The following is a 20,006-nucleotide window of genomic DNA, read 5'->3' as shown; positions in this document are numbered from 1 at the left end:
CCTGAGGGTACTAAAGCACAGAGATGGCAAGTAACTTACCCCAAATTAACTAACTAGTGAGTAGCAGAGGGAAGATTTAAACCAAGCTGTACTCCAGACCCTGTGCCCTTAACTTCATACTAACTGCCTCCTGTGAAGGTATACTTGCTACTAGATTTCAAAGTCAGATAGCTGATGTGCATTATCTATGACCTTTCTGTTATAATGTATGTGAGAATACATGGCATAGAGCTGAAACTAGACTGTCAGTATTTTTTAGTACTTATTGAATTGGAATAGAAATAGTCATTGTTGCCTTTCATTGTGTAATAAGGTTGACCATATTTTATTTCCTTTAAGTATAGGTAATTGTGATACAGACTTACTACAGACAATGGCATGCTAAAGTTGTCGTAGACAGTTTAAAAAGACAGAAAATGTTAAGGTTGCAGTGGGAAGCACAGGAAGAACTAAGGAAGATAAGAGAAAAAGAAGAGTGGATGAAATTGGATTATTACCGGAGGCATAATCCTCAAACAAAAGAAGATTTTGAACTTCTTTACAATGCACTAGAACGTAAGTTTGAACTAGGCTTTGCATAAAATATTAATTTTATAATTTTTCATTAGTAGGAAAAACAGGTTTACTAAAGACAAAAGGGGGACCTTATTATTTTAGGAAGATGTCTGGGGTATCTGGACTAGAGAATTTTAAAAGATGAATAATGTCTTACATTTGGAACAGGAATTAAGGCTGGAGTGAAATTGGAAACGCTTTTATATTAACAATGGATGAATAAAATGTGACCACGGCTCTGTGAATTATTCAGTTTTAGTATGTTATCTCATTTGCTCCTCATCCCTATGAGATAAAAAGGGAAAGTATTGTCCAGTCTGTTTCTCTGATGGTCTTGGGAATTTGTGAACTCAGAGTCGAACTGTCTTGAACCCCTCAGTCCAGCATTCTGTCTCTGATTCTGCTCTTTTCAGGAGATACCTTTTTATTCCCCTCTACTAATGATTATATATATATACATATATATACATATATATATATATATATATATATGTATATGTATATGTATATGTATATATATTCTCTACACATTTGATTTTATGGCTTATTTTTTCCATAGGATGTGTGCTAGTCATTGACACAGTTAAAAACTTCCGTTACTTGAACAAGCCAATCACTCCCTACTTTGGGCAGTATATACACTGTTCTTCTTGAAGCTTTTCCCCAATACCCACCCTCTAATCTCAGCTTAAATATCACCTACTCACAGGCTTTTGTGACTGACAGTGCAACTTGGACATCCTATTATCATCTTATGGTTCTCACTGCACACCAAACTTTTCATTTATAACACCACAATACTTTTTTTTTTTAACATTAATTTCACTACTGGACTGTAAGCTCCGTAAATGAATGACTCATTTATTTTTTGGATGATCTCTTTTTCTGTGTTTAGCTCACATGCCCAACAAATACTGGTAGAATGAATAAGTGAATGAACGAAGGGAAACCCAAGGATGTAGCCATGCAACTGTCTCTAGCTTCTGCTTTCCCAAGAGTACCTCTAAAGTGGAAGTAACCAGAACAGAAGAGTTATTTGTTACCTTAGATACCGGAAAGTGAAGTTGGGCTCTTGTGATGACATAGAAGAATTAAAAAAATTAAAAGTAGCCTCAGGTTTTTTTTTTAGTTGAATACGGTCTTTTTATCCAAAGAAATAATAGTCTTTAACTTCTCTATGATTATTCATAGTATTAACTTTAAGTAAATTTTCTTACTATAACGTTGTTTCTTTATATACTATTTATTTGTGGACGTTACTACATGCTCTGTTACTCAGGTCATCCTTTCCTCTCTAATCGAATACAATTTTAGGTATCAGATATCAGGTCTATTTAAATAGCTATATGATAATATGCTATTTACTGAAGATGATACAATTAAACACTAGGTCTAACAAGCAATAGTAATACATCTATCTCCTTGATAAATGGAAGAAAATGAAAATGAAATTTCTTACATAAAAGAGACATCTCTTAGTTTTCTTCCAGGCCTAAAATTCTAAATTAGAACTCTAAGAATAATTTAAAGTTCTGTTTTGTTGTAGTTAAAATTCTGGTTCACAAGCTCAGTAATTTACATAGCTCTTCTATTTACTATAGTTTTCATTCCATATTCTTTACTCCAGTGTTTGAAACTGTTGCCCTCTTGTGGCTCATAGTGACAATTGCATAGTTTGAATTACAACTCCTAATAACAAAGTTTAACTTTTCCTCCAGGTAACCTGTTCCTTAGTAATAAAAGCAAAATGATATCAATTTAGGAAAATGAATTTAACTATATATGATAATATGCTCTATCAAAGACAAGACTATCTCCGGGCAACAGTGTTTGATTTTTATGTCTTCTTTTTTTTTTTTTTTCTTATAGCAATATGTTGAGGGCAACTTCTTTCCTTGATCTGACTGGTCACTCTTATCTCAGACTCGGTATAGGAGTCATTATCTTTAGGAAACCTCTCTTATCAGCAAGGATTAGGCTCAGAGCCTCTTTTCTTTGCCCCATTATTCTCTGTGCACACCATTCTCTTAACTGTCCATGTCTGTACCTAGGGCACCAGATAGGACCTTGTTCATTATGTCTAATAAATGTTTGTTGAATTGAATCGTCTACGCTTTGTCTTGTTTTAACTTGTGGAAATGGTGTTTTCTGACTCTTCTCTAATTATTACCTCTTGATCTCAAGGTCCCTTGACTTCTAGCTTCTGGAGACTCCCTGGCCCCAGTCCTTTGACAGATCTGGCCCTGGGCTTTCAGTCTGAATCTTTCTTGGTTTTTTTTCCATTCAGGCTTCCAGTCTGTGATAAGAATTTTAAAAAGCAGATGCGTATAAACTGCCAGTGACAGACAAAATATTGTATGTTCTTCTGTTTCTTGTTTGGAAATAGCAAGTTTATTAGATCTCAGAAATTTTAGAATGTGTATGGACTTTATATTTTAGTACTACCCTTTCATTTTATAGTTGAACTTCAGACCCTGGAAATTAGGTAATTTGTTCAAGAATGTAAGTTAAGGTTATAAGATAAATGTATTCTTTGAAAGGAACCGGTTGCTTTCATATCTTTTTCTTTAAAAATATTGGAGGTTATTGACATCTGTTATGGGCTGAATTATGTTCCCCCCAAATTCAGATGTTGAAGTTCTAACATCCAGTACCTCAGAATGTGACTGTATTTGGAGATAGGGCCTTTAAAGAACTAATGAAGAAAAAGTGAGGTCATATGGGACCCTAGTCCAGTATGACTGGTATCCTTATAAGAAGAGGAGATTAGGACACAGACATGCACAGAGAGAAGGTCATGTGAAGACAGTGGAGGAAGGTGGCCCTTTACAAGCCCAAGAGAGAGGCCCTCAGGAGAAACTAATCCTGCCATCACCTTGATCTTGAACTTCCATCCTTCAGAACTGTGAGGAAATAAATTCTGTTATTTAAGCCTCCCAGTCTGTGGTACTTTGCAATGACAGCCCTAGCAAACTAATGCAGGATTCCAATTTTTTTTGTTTGCTTTTATTATCATTCCCAGGGAGAATATATTTTATGAAAGCAGGAAGAATCTCTCACTTTTCTCAATGTCTTCTCTGTATAGTTCTGGAAACTGTCAAATCAGTTATAAAATCAGTTTTATATAGCTGTTCCTGGTCCCTGTGTTTTTCTATTCCTTATTAGTAGTGGGTCATGGTATTTTTCTGATGCCATGGTCTATCCTTTACTATAGATTTACAGGGAGTTTGTTCATCTAATGGAGAATTTTATTGGAATTAAGGTCCGTTATTTTCATATTTCTAATTAGCTTCATTGGGTTGTTTCCTTTTTAAAAGTCATACTAATAATTTAAGCAAAATACAAAATCTGAATATATATGGATATAAATGTATTTGAATACACATATGTATAGCTCCAGATTCACCCAGGACTTAAGGATTAATCTAGCAGATCAGTATATTGCTTTTTGAGGTTGGCAGAATAGCTTAAATATCCTAATGGCCTAAATTTATTACTGGTCCCAAAGGTTTCTAATGTGAAACTGGGAAGTAAAATACGCTTACTAATATCATTCAGTTTTTATTTGCTTTCTGGGGACATCCATATAATCCCATGAGGTAAATATTCTCAGTTATTATTTCCACAAGCAAGCAATCTTCCTCTTTATTCATATACTGCCTTTTAGTATATGGATATTGTCAAATTTTTAAAGTTTTCTGGTTGGTAAAACTACTCTTAAATGATAATCTCATCAATCTTGGATTTTCTGGACTTTCATAACATAATTTAGCACTTAAATTTACAACCCTTTTGCTGAACACAATTTAGCTTTTAAATTTACAAATCCTCTTTTCAAATAGACCAAACTGTACAGTATCTGAATAATGTATTCCTGGTAAGAGACAGAATGGGATTCTTATAAAGAACACAAGTGACAAGTCCTTGACCTGATCAGGATGATTTCAAATTGAAATTTGAGAGGAGGAAGAAATAATATGGTAAAATTATAAAACTAGATATCATGAAAGGCAGTGGTTATAACAGAGGAGGGCCAGAAACAACACTTATGACTTCAGATATTTACCTTTCGATGCAGGGACTCGTATTAAAGTAAACTTGAAATTTTAATAGAAAAAGGAAAATATAATTTCTAATTATATAAATTATATATAAATGTAATATATTCTGAAATATCCCTGCAACACGATGAGAGAGTAATCATGCCTGGAATATAACAACAGAAGAGTACATTTTACTTGATTGAATCATATCTAATAGAAGATAAGAGGAAGTAATCTTATGTCAAGAGTTGATTTACCCAAAGGAAGTCTTTAAAACTAATGGTGAAAAATGTCAGGCTTTTGGGTAAAGATAACTGTAATGACAAGCAAAAATTCTGTCCCAGTGGAAGGATTTTACAGTCTATCCAACTAGGGAGAGGCAGAGACACGTTTGCTCCTTCAAGAAGGCATTATGTCTTTCTCACTTTTGTATGTACCATCAAACCTTATAGAGTTCTTTCAGATAATAATTGCTTAAAAATTGCAGTTGAGTATTTTGAATTGGCAAAGAAGTGATAGGATTTTGACAAGTATTGATATAATAACCAGATCAGGGAACTAGGTTTTTTGAAGTTCAGATAAAAAATAGGCTTGATTCTATGGCTAGAGTGTAGTTCATGAGACTCTGAAGCTTCATCATTCTGACAATAAAGTAATAAATCATCTCTACATAAAAGGAAAGAATTACATGGCTAATTAAGTAAATATGGCTTTCCAGTAGTAAAGCACCTAATAAGTTCACATTGAAAAGAATTGTGATGAATGTCAAAGACTAGAGTGAATTTATGGAATATTTGTTCAGAATAAAGAACAGTAGGTCACTGTTTCTACTTTTGTTTTGCTTCCATGTTCTGTGAAGAACAGAAAACAAATATGGCTCAAATGAGTTCAGGTTCACAGTCCAAATGTATGTCCCAAGGGATCAAAGCCATACTGTTATCTTTCAGTAATCATGGAGAATGGGAGGTGTGCCCAGAAGACATGACCTTCCAGAGAAGGCTTGTGATTAACTGTCACATACATTACAGATTTTTATAACTCTGCCCAGCTCCCTGCCCCAATACACACTTTTCAGGTGCCTGATTTAAATTTGAGGCTTCCTTATGTAAAATTCCCCCAAATTGACCTTACTGCAATTTTTGGTTCATCCTATGCATTTTGACATGTAGTGCTTTTTTTTTTCTTTCCTTAATTGTTGACACTCATACCTTTTACTTCTTATTTGATTAAAATGTTATTTTTGATAGTATTTCTTACATTTCCAAGCAGATGGGAATATATTTCTTTTTTAAACTTTTGTTATTAATTGTAGTTGAATTGTACTGTGTCAAAAAATGCAGTTTTCGACATTTCTGATTTGGGGGATTTATGTTTTCTTCTATTCCTACTCCTAGAATTTATGTAAATTTATATAAATGCTTCATAGAACTTTGAAAATAAGATATATTTTCAGACTTTGGTGTTCAGAGCTTGATGTATATTAATTAATTTAAATTGGTTAATCATACTGTGTCAGATATATTTTGTTTTTAATTCTTCTTGACTGTCATAGATTAACTCATTTGTATTTTATTTATGTTTATATAATATAAAATATACTCACCACAGTAGTGTTTATAACTGATAGAAGTTTTGCTTTTTATAGCTTGATGGGATGTGCTTTTCAGTATAAATATTCATGAGAGTCATACCTTTCATCATAAAATTATCTTCTATCCCAAGGGATGAATTTTGAGTGTTTTCCCCCCTATTTTCAATATATTAATATTGCTGTATCTGTCTTTTTTGTTGTTCATATTTACCATCCTTTTATGTTTAACCTTAGTCTTTGGCATCACTTTGTGCCTTCCAAAAACATCATGTCATTGAATTTTTAAAAAACCATAATATTTTATTTTCAGTCAAAAAAATCGAACCATTTCATATTTTTCAATATTAACGATTATGCCTGATTTTGTTTCTCTCATCTTGCTTTATGCTTTTTATTTCTAATTTTTTTGTCTTTTTCTGCACAATCATTTATGATTGTTACTCTTTTCTGCAATGATTTGAAATGTAAGCATTCTTTTTTTATTCCTTCTTAAAGTTTTTCAAAGACGTTCTTAAAACAGGTAAACTATCAAATGGATTCATAGCCTACCCTTTTCTCTAGTTCTGAGTCCTGAGTTAAGGTTTACTACCTTCTGCTAGAGGGTCCACTTTCTGAGATGAGACAACAGCAGTTTGGGGGACGACATTTGTGCCTCCTTGAGTGTCTTCCAGTCGAATCTGCACTGTGTCTTACGGAAATTGCCCTAAGATTTCTACCACATGGATCACACCTCTCTCTGATTTCCAGTACTGCTTCCGGTCTCTCCCTCTCCTCCCCCATTTCATGTTTGCTGTATCATTTCTAGAAGAACTTAGGAGAGAGGAGTTGGAGTTAACAGCCTGTATATAAACCTCCATCTTGTCAGAAATTTGGTATGCCATATATTAAAGAGGAACTAGGCCTGGATGGGACATGAAATTATGTCAAATAATATGCAATTTAAGAAAGGGAAGTGTTTTTGTCTGGAAAAGAGAAAACCTAAGTGGACCGTGACAGCTGTCTTCGATGCCATGTGGTGCAAAGAATAGACTGACTGTTTAGCCTCACAGGCTAGGACCAGGACCAGGGTGAGCAAATTAAACCTGTCCAAGCTGCTGGGAAGAGGATGCTGTCTTAGATGGGGAGGGGTGTTGAACTGTTTAATTTCTAAGGTTCTTTCCAACACTATTTTTCCTTTAATGTAAATAAGTTTGACATTTTTGAAATATGAGATATAAAACAGTTTTCTCCCCCAAATTTAACATGTATAAGAATTGAATGGAACACTGTTAAAATAAATATATTCTGAGCCCAGACATTTTGATTTATTTACGTTTGGGGTAGGATCTAGTACTCTGTATTTTCTGAGGTTAATTTTGAGAATATGGTGTAATCTTTAGGTAAAGTGAGTTTATAAAAGTACTATTCTTTGGCATTTTATGGTTTGGTTTTAGGATGTATTTCATGCAACACATTCTATTTTTAATTTTTATTTTATATTGGAGTAGAGTTGATTTACAATGTTGTGTTAGCTTCAGGTGTACAGCAAAGTGATTTAGTTATACATATACATATATCTATTCTTTTTCAGATTCTTTTCCCATATAGGTTATTACAGAGTACTGAGTAGAGTTCCCTGTGCTATACTGTAGGTCCTTGATTATCTATTTTATATATAGTAATGTGCAACACAGTCTTTGTTGATAGTAACCAACACTTTAAAATACTGTAAAAGTGTAAATGTAATTACTTTATAACATTTGCTGATATAATTAGGGTTTTGTAAAGAAATGGAAAATCGTTCTAAAAGTGCTAATAATGAAGAAAACAATTGAAGTCAACATTTCTACATAAAACTGTCAATTTGGGTACTGGGGGAAGCAGACACCAAGATGAAGTTTGAAGTGAAAGATAAAGGGAAGAGAGAGCAGGGAAAGGCAACGAAAGTCTTCAGATTGAGATGTAGGTTGATACCTGTGAAAGCTGAGAGAGGGAAGGAATGAGGATGAGGGATGGAGATCTTCAAACAGGTAGAGTTCTGAGGAAGTCTGAGCTGGCCCGACGGTCAGCTCTGATTGACCACAGAAGAGACCACTGTTGGGCAGACATGGCCAGGCCCTGATTCTCCCATGGTTCTTACTCATTGACTGGGAGCTTAGTGGGGAAAGTGTGGCCTCTGCTCCAATATGGCGGCAGATCCGAAGTGCTGTAGCTGGTACTGTTAGCCACCTGTACTCCTAGCTACAGGTACTCTCTTGGAGGGAGATCTGAGCAGGACACGTTCATGGCTGCCACAAATCCAAGCCATATTTGTTCCAATACTGGGGGGTGTGCATGCTTACTTGGAGGCATAATTTGACATGATCTGTACTGATGTCTTACAACTTCTGTTAGTTTGACTCTACTTTTATTGCTTTACGTCTCTCAGCTTTCATTTCATCCTATTTTTTTCATATATCAGGTGTACAATATGAATGATTCTATTCATGTATAATTTTATTTAAATTGTTATAAAAATAAAATACACTTGTCAGGAGGTGATAGTAAAAAATGCTCTGTAAAGATGTGGGATTTTAAAAACTCAAGAGTCTTTTATGTTATTCCTCTAGTCTGGAGGCAAGAAGAACTTGCACGCATTAACCAGTCTTTCACTGGAGCTGAAAGGAAAGCTGCTTTGTGTGAACTCCTGGAAAAAGAGACCCAGATAATTGCTTCCATTGGGAGACATAGATACATCGCTTATACGGCTAACCAGGAAGCATCGATACAAGCTTTTTTGGATAAGGTTATTGAAGTAACAATTATTTAAATATGAATGTATCCTGAGTTTAACAATATAGAATAATGAACTAAAGAAGAGACTTACATTGTAAGAATTTGTGTGAATTTTGTTTAGTATTTTGGTGACATATTTATTTAAATTTTGTATATATTTTTCTTTTTTCTTATACAGCTTTAGATTTTCACTGCAGCCTAGAATAACGATTGACAAGTCACATGAAATTAACGTGTTCTTAACAAAAGAGCTATGAAGGAAAAAATGGAGACACCACCTTTGTGACTCTGTTCATTTAGACTTAGGCTGGCTATAGAAATTAGATGAATTGCACACCCTGATAAAATGTAGAGTATTGAAGTCACAAAATGTCTGGATCTGCAGTGCCCCATAGTAAGCAACGTGGGGGAAATAGCTATAGACTAGTGTTTCTGCATTTGCTCACCAGGTCATTAAGTAACTAGAAATTTCTGACCAAAAGGATATATGATTATTGAAAACCATGAAAACATAAAATTAAGGGAAAATCTAAAGTAATTACCCTTTTGTGGTGAAACTGCCTGCTTGATATTGAATAGCCTGTTTCCATAGTGACCAATTTCCTTTTATAAACTTGATCTTTCCAAACAATTAAAAGCCAATCCAGCCACAAGAAGAAAAGGGATGGAGTCCTTCAAGATATTCTCCTGTAGTGATTCTGGTTGTATGATTCTTGTTATTTGAGATAACATAGTTATCTTAGTTATCATAGTCTTAAAAACCATAGTTTTTGATACTATAAATGCCCCCCACTCATCTTACTTATATGCTCTCCTGTTTGATCTCAATTTTTCTTGTGGTTTTAACTACTGCCTGCATCCTGGAACTCCCTGCAGTTCCAGGCCAGACCTCTCCTAGGAGCTTCCAGATCACATCCTGAATTGCCTACTATCATTGCTCTTTGGATGTCCCCAGAGTACACCTCAAGTTGACATGTCAACCCCTGAGTCATATCATCTTACCTTTCCTTGACCCCTCACCTCCAAACCGATCCTCTTCTGTAACACTCACATAATTTATCTTCTGTGAATGTTTCATAATCTACTTAAGTTGCTTCAGACAGAAACCCGGGCATTATTCTTGACGTCCCACTTAGCCACCAACCTGTCTGTTCTATTACTTTAATAATCTCCTCAGTCCTTTACTTCTTCCTTTCCAAACTCACTACCACTGCCTACAGGGAAGTGGCTCTGCCATGTACCTCGATGACCTTGCGTGTATCTAAATACGCCACGTAAACAAAGACTTGGACCACAGCTAATCTGAGTCTTGGTGGAATGCCTTGTGATCCTGCTGGCACTGGAGAGGATGGGAAGCTTCTGAGATGTTATGGAGCAGCTCCCCTCTCCTGCTTCCGTATCTCCTCTGAGAGGCTGTCATGAGACAGGTCTTGCCTTGTGTGTGTGAGCTTGACACTGATTTAATTGGATCTGGATTTCCTTCCCATCTGGATTACTTTATGTCCCCAAATAAGGCTTTCGACCTCCAGTCTCACTTCTTAATTCCCTCCTCCATCATCCGTATTGTTGCCATATGGACCTCATTCAACACAGCTCTGCCCCTGGCCCTCCTTGTTGCCCTCAGGGAACAAGGACTTTTATAGTCGATTCTTGGCACACCTGACCCATCCCACAGTTGTTTATCATCTCTGCTCGCACACTACAGCCATACTTTCAGCTACGCTCAATTACTTGCACGTTCACAGAAAGACCACATGCTCTCAATGCTTTTGCATCTGCTGTGGCCTCTACATGGAACATCCTTTCCTTCCTTCTTCAGTAACCAGGTAGTCACCCTTCAAAACAAGCTCAGATGTCCCTTCCTCCAGAAAGGATCACTGATCCTCCTACTTTAGCCTGTACTATATACCTTCATAAGACTGTTTCATTTTTGTCTTAGTACATAGTGGTCAGTTTTTATTATATCTGTTTACATGTCTGAATCCTTCCTAGATTCTGAGTTTCTTAAGGCAAGAACTATCTTTTATCTCCATAGCCTCATATCCTAGCTCAGTGCTCATCACAGAGTATCAATAAGTGCTTGTGGAGGAAGGTAGGGAGGAAAAATAAGGGAAAGAAATAATGGTTTGTAATTTTTTTTTTAAATTTATTTATTTTTGGTTGCATTGGGTCTTTGTTGCTGCGCGCGGTCGGCGAGCTGGGGCTACTCTCCGTTGCGCTGCGCGGGCTTCTCATTGCAGTGGCTTCTCTTGTTGCGGAGCACAGGCTTCAGTAGTGTGATGTGCGGGCTCCAGTAGTTGTGGCTCGCGGGCTCTAGAGCGCAGGCTCAGTAGTTGTGGCGCACAGGCTTAGCTGCTCCACGGCATGTGGGATCTTCCCGGACCAGGGCTCGAACCCGTATCCCCTGCATTGGCAGGCGGATTCTTAACCACTGCCCCACCAGGGAAGCCCCAATGGTTTGTAATTTTATATTTCAGGTACTATGAGAAAATATGCAATGTAGATACTATCATTTCAAATTCTTGAATATCTTCATTCTAGAATAGCTGAGTTCTAGTGTATGGTAGCCATAATATTCATACTTCTCCAGAGTCATATTTTGAACTAAACTTATTCCTTTAGCAAGTTGCTCTATGTTGAATCCAGCTTCATCACTGCGCACTGTGTTCCTTACGTGTCTGATTGTTAACCTTAAGAGGACAGCATGGACCCAGGGCACAAGAAGGAGCTGGAGGCCTCTCAGGTGCCGATGGACAGGGAAGATGGGTGGTACTTACCTTCCTTATTTAAGGCTGAACCTTGTACTACGGATTTCCTGCTTGTGCTTCATCTGCTGCTTTGTTTCCTATAAGCGATTTTAAAGTCTTGTTGTAAATACTTATACAATGTCTATTCTTCATTATAGCCTGCACACCCCTCACCCCACCCCCCAACCTCCAGCTTCATGTCTAGCATTGTCCCTAAACATGTTTTGAATTATAGAGAGTCCAAAGGTAGATCAAGTCCCAACATATAAAAGCGCCTCTGGAGTCGGTTGATGACGATTACTCTCTGTCATGAAGTATAACTTTCTAAGAAGTTCTTTAAATTTCACCAAAAAAAGATGAGATGGGGAGATTTTGTTCATGGGAATTCCTGTGAGGAAGGAAGATTTTTTTTTTTTTTGGTAAATACTTTGATAAGTTTTGGGGTAGAATCTGAGACCCTAAATGATCCTGAGTATGGGAAGAATTGCTCTATTCCAGGAAAATGGAGGTTTTCGAGCGTTGCCAGGGGAGAGAGTAGAGGGAGGACACAGTTAGAAGGCAGTGGGACACAATGTGGCTTCTTGTAACTTCATTAATTATATCACTAATAATTGAAATATTAAGTGCAAGATTTTTTTTTTTTTTCATAAGAGGAAAAGGAGCAAGAGAAATGACTGGGCCTTAATGACTGATTCAGGGCAGCACACAAAGATGCAAGATCAGAAGATGGCAGGAAGGATGGAAAAGTTAGCCACAAGAACTTGTAGAAATCAAGGGAAAGGCTTTTTTGTGGGTCATAGGTTTTAGAATTGGGGTTCTGAACCCGTGGTCACCCCAGCTGATAAACCAGTTAATCTCACCAATCCCCAGGCTAAGACTTAGAGGAAATTTTAGCTGATACAAGAGAATTTTACCTCAGTTTTGACCAAAGTGTTATACAGGGCAAGAAAAACACAACACGGAATGGAACAACTGCACTTGAGGTCAATCGCCAGTCCATTACGTAGCCTAGTTAGTCCATTCTTTAAAAATATTGACGAACGGTGACTTTTGACCTGCTTTTAACCTGTTATAGTAAATTGTGAAATCTTTGTTATTCTAATACAAAGTCATTTAAATCACCTTTTTGTATATGATGCCATAATAAACATCATAGAAAACAATTAAGGTAGATTTTATAGTCTTTTGTTGTAAATACTTACACCAGTTCTATTCCGTTTTATGCCTGTCTATCCCACCCTACCCATGCCTAGCATTGTCTCCAGTAATATTCAGGAGGAGTCAGTGTTGATTTCATGAAACTTGAAGTAACTTATTCTACAGTTTTTTTGATTGCTAAGAAAAAACAGCTTATAAGTAATCCCTGAGGCTAGATAAGGTCAGAGTTTTTTCAGATGTTAACGCTAACAACCAGGGCCATGATGCGGATTTTAAGATCCACATTTAGCACCATAACATATAGATATGTAAAGAGAATATTTACTTTCTCATAATTTGGAAATAACTCTGGAAAATAAAATTTTATGGTTTGGTTTTAGTTTAACTTCAATGTGTCTAAGTATTATGTAGTGTATTGAACGAGTATTTTATTTTTTATCTTCTTATCCTGGACACAGAATTTCTCTGAGTAATGAATGATTACTATTTTAAATTAGTCCAATAAAAGCACTGAACTAATCAGTTATTAAGGATTCTATACTAAGCCTTCATTCTCCATAAAAAGTTTAATCTAAAGATTTTTGAAGCATTAGTTAAATAATTTGTAATTTTATCACATCAGACATTGACAACCACAGGTTGTCAAATGTTAAAAACTCATAAATTGACAGAGGTGAAGAAATTCAGGTCAAGAAATTTGAATGAAAAATCATCAGCCAATTTCTAATATATCTTGGGTACTGCTTACCCAAACTGTGTAAAGAGACAATTTGAATTTCTGCAAGAGGTTTTCCCTAGAGTCAAGGCCATTTATTTCTTTGATTCTCTTTGATTTACACACCACTTCTCACAATCACAAGCTAAAAAACTGCAGTCTACTTTAGCTGTGTCATTTAATTTTTTTTCTTCTTACTCAGGTGGCCAACAGGTAATGAGATAGAAAAATGCAACCAGCTCTTGCCTCTCTCTGAGCGCCACAGTCCACAGGGGTGTCCTCTATGGATGGACAAAACCACTTTGCTGTGTAAAAGAAAAGTTGATCACTACCCAGTAGCTCTGGGGGGTTAGTGTTATTCTTAATTTGTGCCCTGAGGGTCTAGAGTATTAATTTAGGAGAAAGAAAAGACCGCCTCTCACAGTGCAGCCATTTCTTCTCTTTTGTGGAAGCTTGCTGCTCTCAAGGTTTTTGTTATCTCTCCACCTTCCCTTCCTCAAAATGTGTCTTCCTGCTGTTTTTCTGTTCCTCTCCTCCAGAGTCTACACTGTTTCATTTGTTGGCAGCTAAGTGGAATTTATTATGCTCCTGTTTTCTGAAGCAATTTAAGAACATGATTGTTGTACATCTCTTATTACAGCCACAGCATTCAAAGAAAATAAGGCATAGAAAGAGAAATAAGCAAAGTTGACATTTTCCTGCATCAGAATAAAAAAGATACCTTAAGGCCTGCAATCAAAGAAGCTTAGACTTGAAGACCAGGTTATCAGTGTTGGCAGAAATAAATCCAAATATAAAAGCAACTTTGCCAAACAGATTTTTTTAATGTCATTACAGTGCTTTCACTAGGGAACTCAAACTTCAAATCTAGGAATCTTTGATTGTATCCCTCAGTTCCCTTTAATCTGGCTAACTCCTAGTTATTCTTCAGGTTTTATCTTAGATATTATTTTCTTTTCACCAGTTAAGTGCTTCATATCAAACTGTAGTTACCTGTTTACCTGCATCATCAAGCATAATCAACTTTTATTTTAATTATTTATTAATCTTTCTATGCTCTTAGGTTTAAGAGTTCATGAAATTAGAATTTATCTACTTGCTACCTAGTACACTGACCAATTTATAGTAAACACAATAAATATTTATTGAATGAATGAATGAATACTGTAGGCCCTGTGAAATATATAAAACTACATAAGGAATTTATTTCTTATAATCTGTAAGGAGAAATAACGTTACAATTATAGAACAATTTGGATCCAAATTGCATTGCCCCACTGCATACTGTGTGTGTGTGTGTGTGTGTGTTTACAAGTACAATAGGACAGATAATAGTGATTTCAAACCATAGTAGTTAGGAATCTTTATAGAAAAGTTAGGATTTAAGTTAAAAATTGAAGGGTAGAAACGATTTGGATGTTAAATATATTTGGAAAAAATCCAAGGTATTACTATATCACAGTATCTTAGATGGGGCTAAAATCTTGGAGGGAAGGTAGAGTTAAATCAATACAACAGCTGAAAAAAACCACAATAAAGTAGATGAACTAAGCATTTCATTAAAAGGTTATTGTACTTGGATTATTACAAATGAAATAACTTATCAGCCTGAAGAGCTAAAGGTATTGTTCACATTACTGGAAGAAGGGAAATTACATTTAATAGAGCCACCCTGAGGAAAACTGTGTGCAAAGATTAAGGCTTTAGACTTTAGAATATTGCTATATGAAACTTAGCCTAAGATTGCTTATTCCTTAAAGGTTTTAAAAAGAGCTTTGCAGCAAACATTAGATTTCAGTAACACTCTGAGGCCTACCCCAAACAAGGCTGTATCCATTTAAAACAATATATTTTTAAAATTTCTAAGTGATAATAATTAAATCATAAAATATTTTCTTATTGAGCTATTTCCCTTTTATAATCCTTAATAAATTTTATTAATTTTATCAATCTGCTAATTAACTCTATATTATTTAATATTAGATTTATGCCTTAAAAATAGAAACTAATCATAGGGCTGCAGCTTCTCATTTGCTAGATTAAAACTAGAACTGAGGATCTAAAGTTTCTGATGAAGATTCCTAGTTCTGCACAACATTCATTTTACCTTTGATCAGAAAATGATGCCATTACTTTGAAAACATATCAAATATAGTTGTTAAATGGTAGCTTTGTAGTTTTCAATGTAATTTAGCTAATATGAAATGTAAAAAAAAATTAAAGGTAAATTGAGGCTGTAACTAAAAATTCATACTACTGTCATACTAAATACAGCCTTAAATGGTTTCTCTATTTGGCTATTCTACATTCCTGATGATTTATTCCGATACATGGGCTTCTATTTAAACTTTAAATTATATCAAATCTAAGATTTAAATGCTTGCAAGTATGGCATAAATTGGACTACAGGTCTCCAAAGCAATTACCAATCAGGCTACAAAAAATACAGCATTTGGACAGTTAGAAATCGTGATCAACATAGCCTCCTTTTTGATAGATTATAATCAGGGAAAGAAACTGAGCAGCTTTATACCTTAAAAGTAGAAGAGTCAGTGAATTTTCACTGTGCTCTTTCTAGGTCAATGAATCTTCTCTTAAAGTCTCAATAGTTTGGGTAGGAGGCAACAAAAGCACTGGCAAACATAGTCTTTAAATATTTTGTTGTGGTCCTGAGTCAGTGGAGGACTCACTCCATTTCCTGTCTCTGAATTCTTAGCCTGGGACTCCTCACATGAGCTTCAGGGCAAGTTAGCTCCATCTTTGACCCTCAGTTCAGGAGACAGGCTATGTTGGGAGGCATCAAGCCAGATTTGGAAATAGGAAGTGAGAATCTTAGCCATTGTCAGGGAGGCAGGGGCCACAGCACTGCTAAAATAGCTAAATACAGCTGTTTCCCTATGGACATCTGCTTTGTGAAGAACTGTGAACTTGTTATAGATTTATTTTTATAGGAAACAGAACTGTAACTGAGTCCCATATTGCTATATCTGTATGTCTAACACCGTGAGGATTGTAATCATTGTTCCACAAAGGTTGTTCTCAATTGGCAAGGCATGATCAAGACACATTCATACAACTCAATATAATTGAACGAAGTAGATAATTTTTTTAGCATTCTAAATAGCATGCTTTTTTCCCCAGGGGTTATTTCATAAATCCATCAAGCTAACCATCATACTAGTTAGTACAAATTAGTAGCAAATTCTGAATCCTGAGGAAGTGTTTGTACTTGTGCAGACTAAAGCTCTCTCATATTTTTTTTCCTAAATTGTTTTACTTTCCCATGGTCTACAAATTCTTCAAATCATTTTCTTAAGTTTTAGTGATAGTTTTATTCCATAAAGCACATAATAATAAGGTTAACTTATAGTAGAAGGAACAAAATTATTTTTGAACCTTTAATTAACTGATAATTATAAACATATTATTTTTAAGTGTTCAGCTCCAAAGATATGGAGAACATTTGATGGCAAAATAATTGAGATGGATACACAATTCACCATCAGAGCCAGAGAGCTGCAAAACATCTATAACTGCATTATGCTGAAAAATATCTCTCAAGATGAGAGACTAGATGTGCTCTTAACACTTAAACATACTGTGAAGGTACGTTACTTTCTCTTAGTTTTTGGGTATCACTACCACTATCAATAAAAAAATTGAATACTAAAATAAACAAGATGGTTTGTATTAAGTAATTATAAAGATAATAAATGTCTATATATATGAATTTTATTTTGTCAACAACTATATTGTTTGGGTAATTGGAGGATATGGTTTATGCATTAACATTTATCTGCAAGTTCTCAAACTATATATTATGACACATACAAAAGTAAATATAACACAATGAATATTGTAAATGTAAATGTATCCTTAACTTTGCAATGAATGCAGATATATATAGCATGAGATTAGTACTCAACTCGGTTCAATAAAACGGCAATTATTGTCTATATATTTTGACACTTTTTAATGAAAATTTTATTTTTTAGCAATTTTAAAGCAGCATTAGTATAAGTATTTTTATCTCCTTTTCCTCATCAGTTATTGATTTAAGGCACTTTAAGTAGTTGAGTAAATGGTTCTTGTTGGACGGTAAGTCCCCATAGGTCTCTCACATTTCTGCCCATCTTGAAAGCAGAGGCATGGACTCAATTAGGCATTGACTGCCTTTTTTCTGGACAGCCTTTTCAGAGATGTTTGTCAAGTGACTATGCCTTTGAAGCTAGAGATAGGAAGAGAGGGAGAAACCATAGGCCAGAGGTGGGAAATAAGCATGGTATCTGTAGAGGGCAATAGAAAGACCAAATTGGCAAAAAAGAGAGTACAGGTAGGGAGTACAGTAGAAATATTCTTACCTGACATAATTAGGACCATTAGCTGGTTAATTAAAAAAGCCAAAGGATGGACTCATAAAAGATAAGTTGTGCATGTCTTAATATGTTTAACCTAATATATCCACATATACATTTATTTAACAATATTTGATGGAGGATTAAGGCTTTTAAGCATGACTCGATTTCTGGCTGTGTTTATTGTGGCTGCACAACCTTAGATTAGTAATTTAATATTTCTGAAAATCAGTTTCATCATCTGTAAAATTAGTTGCCTTGAAGATACACATATATGTGTGTATATATTTACGCATACGTATGTATATAGAATATAAATAAAATATATAATTTATGTGTCTCAATGCTTACAAATAGGGAGCCCTCAATAAATAATAAGTATTATTTTGATGACAGTTGCTAATATAGACCAGTGAATTTTGAACCTGGGTGTATGTTAGAATCATCTGGAGAGCTTGAAAGAGAGAAAGAGATACACAGAGAAAAGGAGAGAGAGTATGAGAATAAATGAATAGGATTGATATCTAGGCCCCATTTCAGAGCAGTTAAATCAGATTCTCAAGTGTGAGGGCACTGTTAAAATCTTTTAAAATCCTCCCCAGGTCATTCTAATGTGCCCTCAGGGTCAAAGACCACTGATGCAGACTCTTGTATTAGCCATACCAAGTACATATTAAAAAGAAGAGAAGAGCATTATTTTATAGTTACTGACGTTACCCTCTGACTTCTTCATTCAAACTATGGTTTTTGTAGTCCCTCTTGGGCAGTCGGAGCAACTTACTTCTATTTTATTACTTCTAAATCCTTCTACTTTAATCACTTCACTCTTACTTGAGCTTTCTTATTCAATCACCATCATTTCTATTACTTTGTTAAAGATTATTGTGAATTATATAAACATGCAGAAAAAAATTGTATAAAATATACGTGTATAGTTTAGCAAATATAAAACCACCAATCTTGTTACTGCCCTCTGGCCCCAAAACAGGACATTGCCAACATCCCCCTTTCTCTTCATATTTGCAATTCACCCTCTCATCCTCTAAAAGTAATTACCATACAGACTTTCATGGTAGTCATTTCCTTGATTTTTCTTCATAGTTACCACCTCTGTACACATCTCTAAATAATACGGTCTAGTGTTGTTTATTTTTGGATTTTATTTAAATGGAATGAGACTGTATGTATTATTTTGTGCCTTGCTTCATTTGCTCAACATTAATTTGTAAGATTTAAACTTGTTACTGTATATAGCTCTAGTTAGTTCATGTCCATATATCAGATAATACTCTACTGTATGAATAAGCCATCATTATTTATGTAATCAATTTATTTATGGATATTTAGTTGTTTCTAATTTTGAGCTGGTGTGAACGATGACTCCGTGCACATTTTTTAAAGCACTTAAAGTAGAATTGCTGGGTTGTAGATTATGCATATCTTAAGTTCTACTAGATAATGTCAAAATTTTTTCTAAATTAGTGGCACCAATTTATACTTATGTCAGCAATGTTTCGTTACTTTTGGAATCTAGTTTTCAATTTGTTTGGGTGATAATTTTAAAAACTAATTAGTGATTTTTAAAATTCTATACTGAATATGGTTGTGTTTTACACAGGAACATGAATGTAAACTGACTCAGGAAATTCTAGAATTGATTGACAGGGAGGTTGACCTTATGATGAGAGGAGTCAAACATGAGAACCTTGAAGGACTCAGAAAAAGGATTGCAACACTCTTTTTTCATTACATCAAAACACCTCTGTTTAATCCAGAAGTTGCAAGACACCTTAAGGTACTCTACCTTTTCTTCCCTGTATTCCTTTATCAAAATTCTAAGACGTGCTATAGTAAGTCGAAGTATATGCAGATTTTGCTTTAATACTTTACTAGGGGTCCATGTGGAAGACCATCTTATTGGTGAAATCTCCTTTGAATGATATTTTTTATGTTGATAAATGAATCATTTAACTTTTTCTGTTTGTATTTCCAAGCTTGAATTCTCTCCTACTCTCTGGATTAAATATCCAGTTGAATATTACAGTGTGTGGAACACATCATGATCTCTCACGCCATCATGCTTTTCCA

The 20,006-nt window shown here is 35.1% G+C and overlaps 1 protein-coding gene across 3 annotated transcripts in view; it reads left to right on the top strand.

Annotated features, from left to right (window-relative positions):
• Positions 1 to 20,006, top strand: part of IQUB (IQ motif and ubiquitin domain containing) — a 121,798-nt gene that overhangs the window by 25,258 nt on the left and 76,534 nt on the right. For all 3 annotated transcript variants that reach the window (XM_061197999.1, XM_061197998.1, XM_061197997.1), the window contains exons 7-10: positions 345 to 555; positions 8,778 to 8,953; positions 16,999 to 17,169; positions 19,537 to 19,713. In XM_061197999.1, coding sequence (XP_061053982.1) covers positions 345 to 555; positions 8,778 to 8,953; positions 16,999 to 17,169; positions 19,537 to 19,713 — 735 coding nt within the window. The remainder of the gene's footprint in view (positions 1 to 344; positions 556 to 8,777; positions 8,954 to 16,998; positions 17,170 to 19,536; positions 19,714 to 20,006) is intronic.

The sequence above is a fragment of the Eubalaena glacialis genome, chromosome 8, assembly GCF_028564815.1.
Source record: "Eubalaena glacialis isolate mEubGla1 chromosome 8, mEubGla1.1.hap2.+ XY, whole genome shotgun sequence".
NCBI classification, from domain to species: Eukaryota; Metazoa; Chordata; class Mammalia; order Artiodactyla; family Balaenidae; genus Eubalaena; species Eubalaena glacialis.
This window is presented reverse-complemented; position numbering and strand designations above follow the sequence as displayed.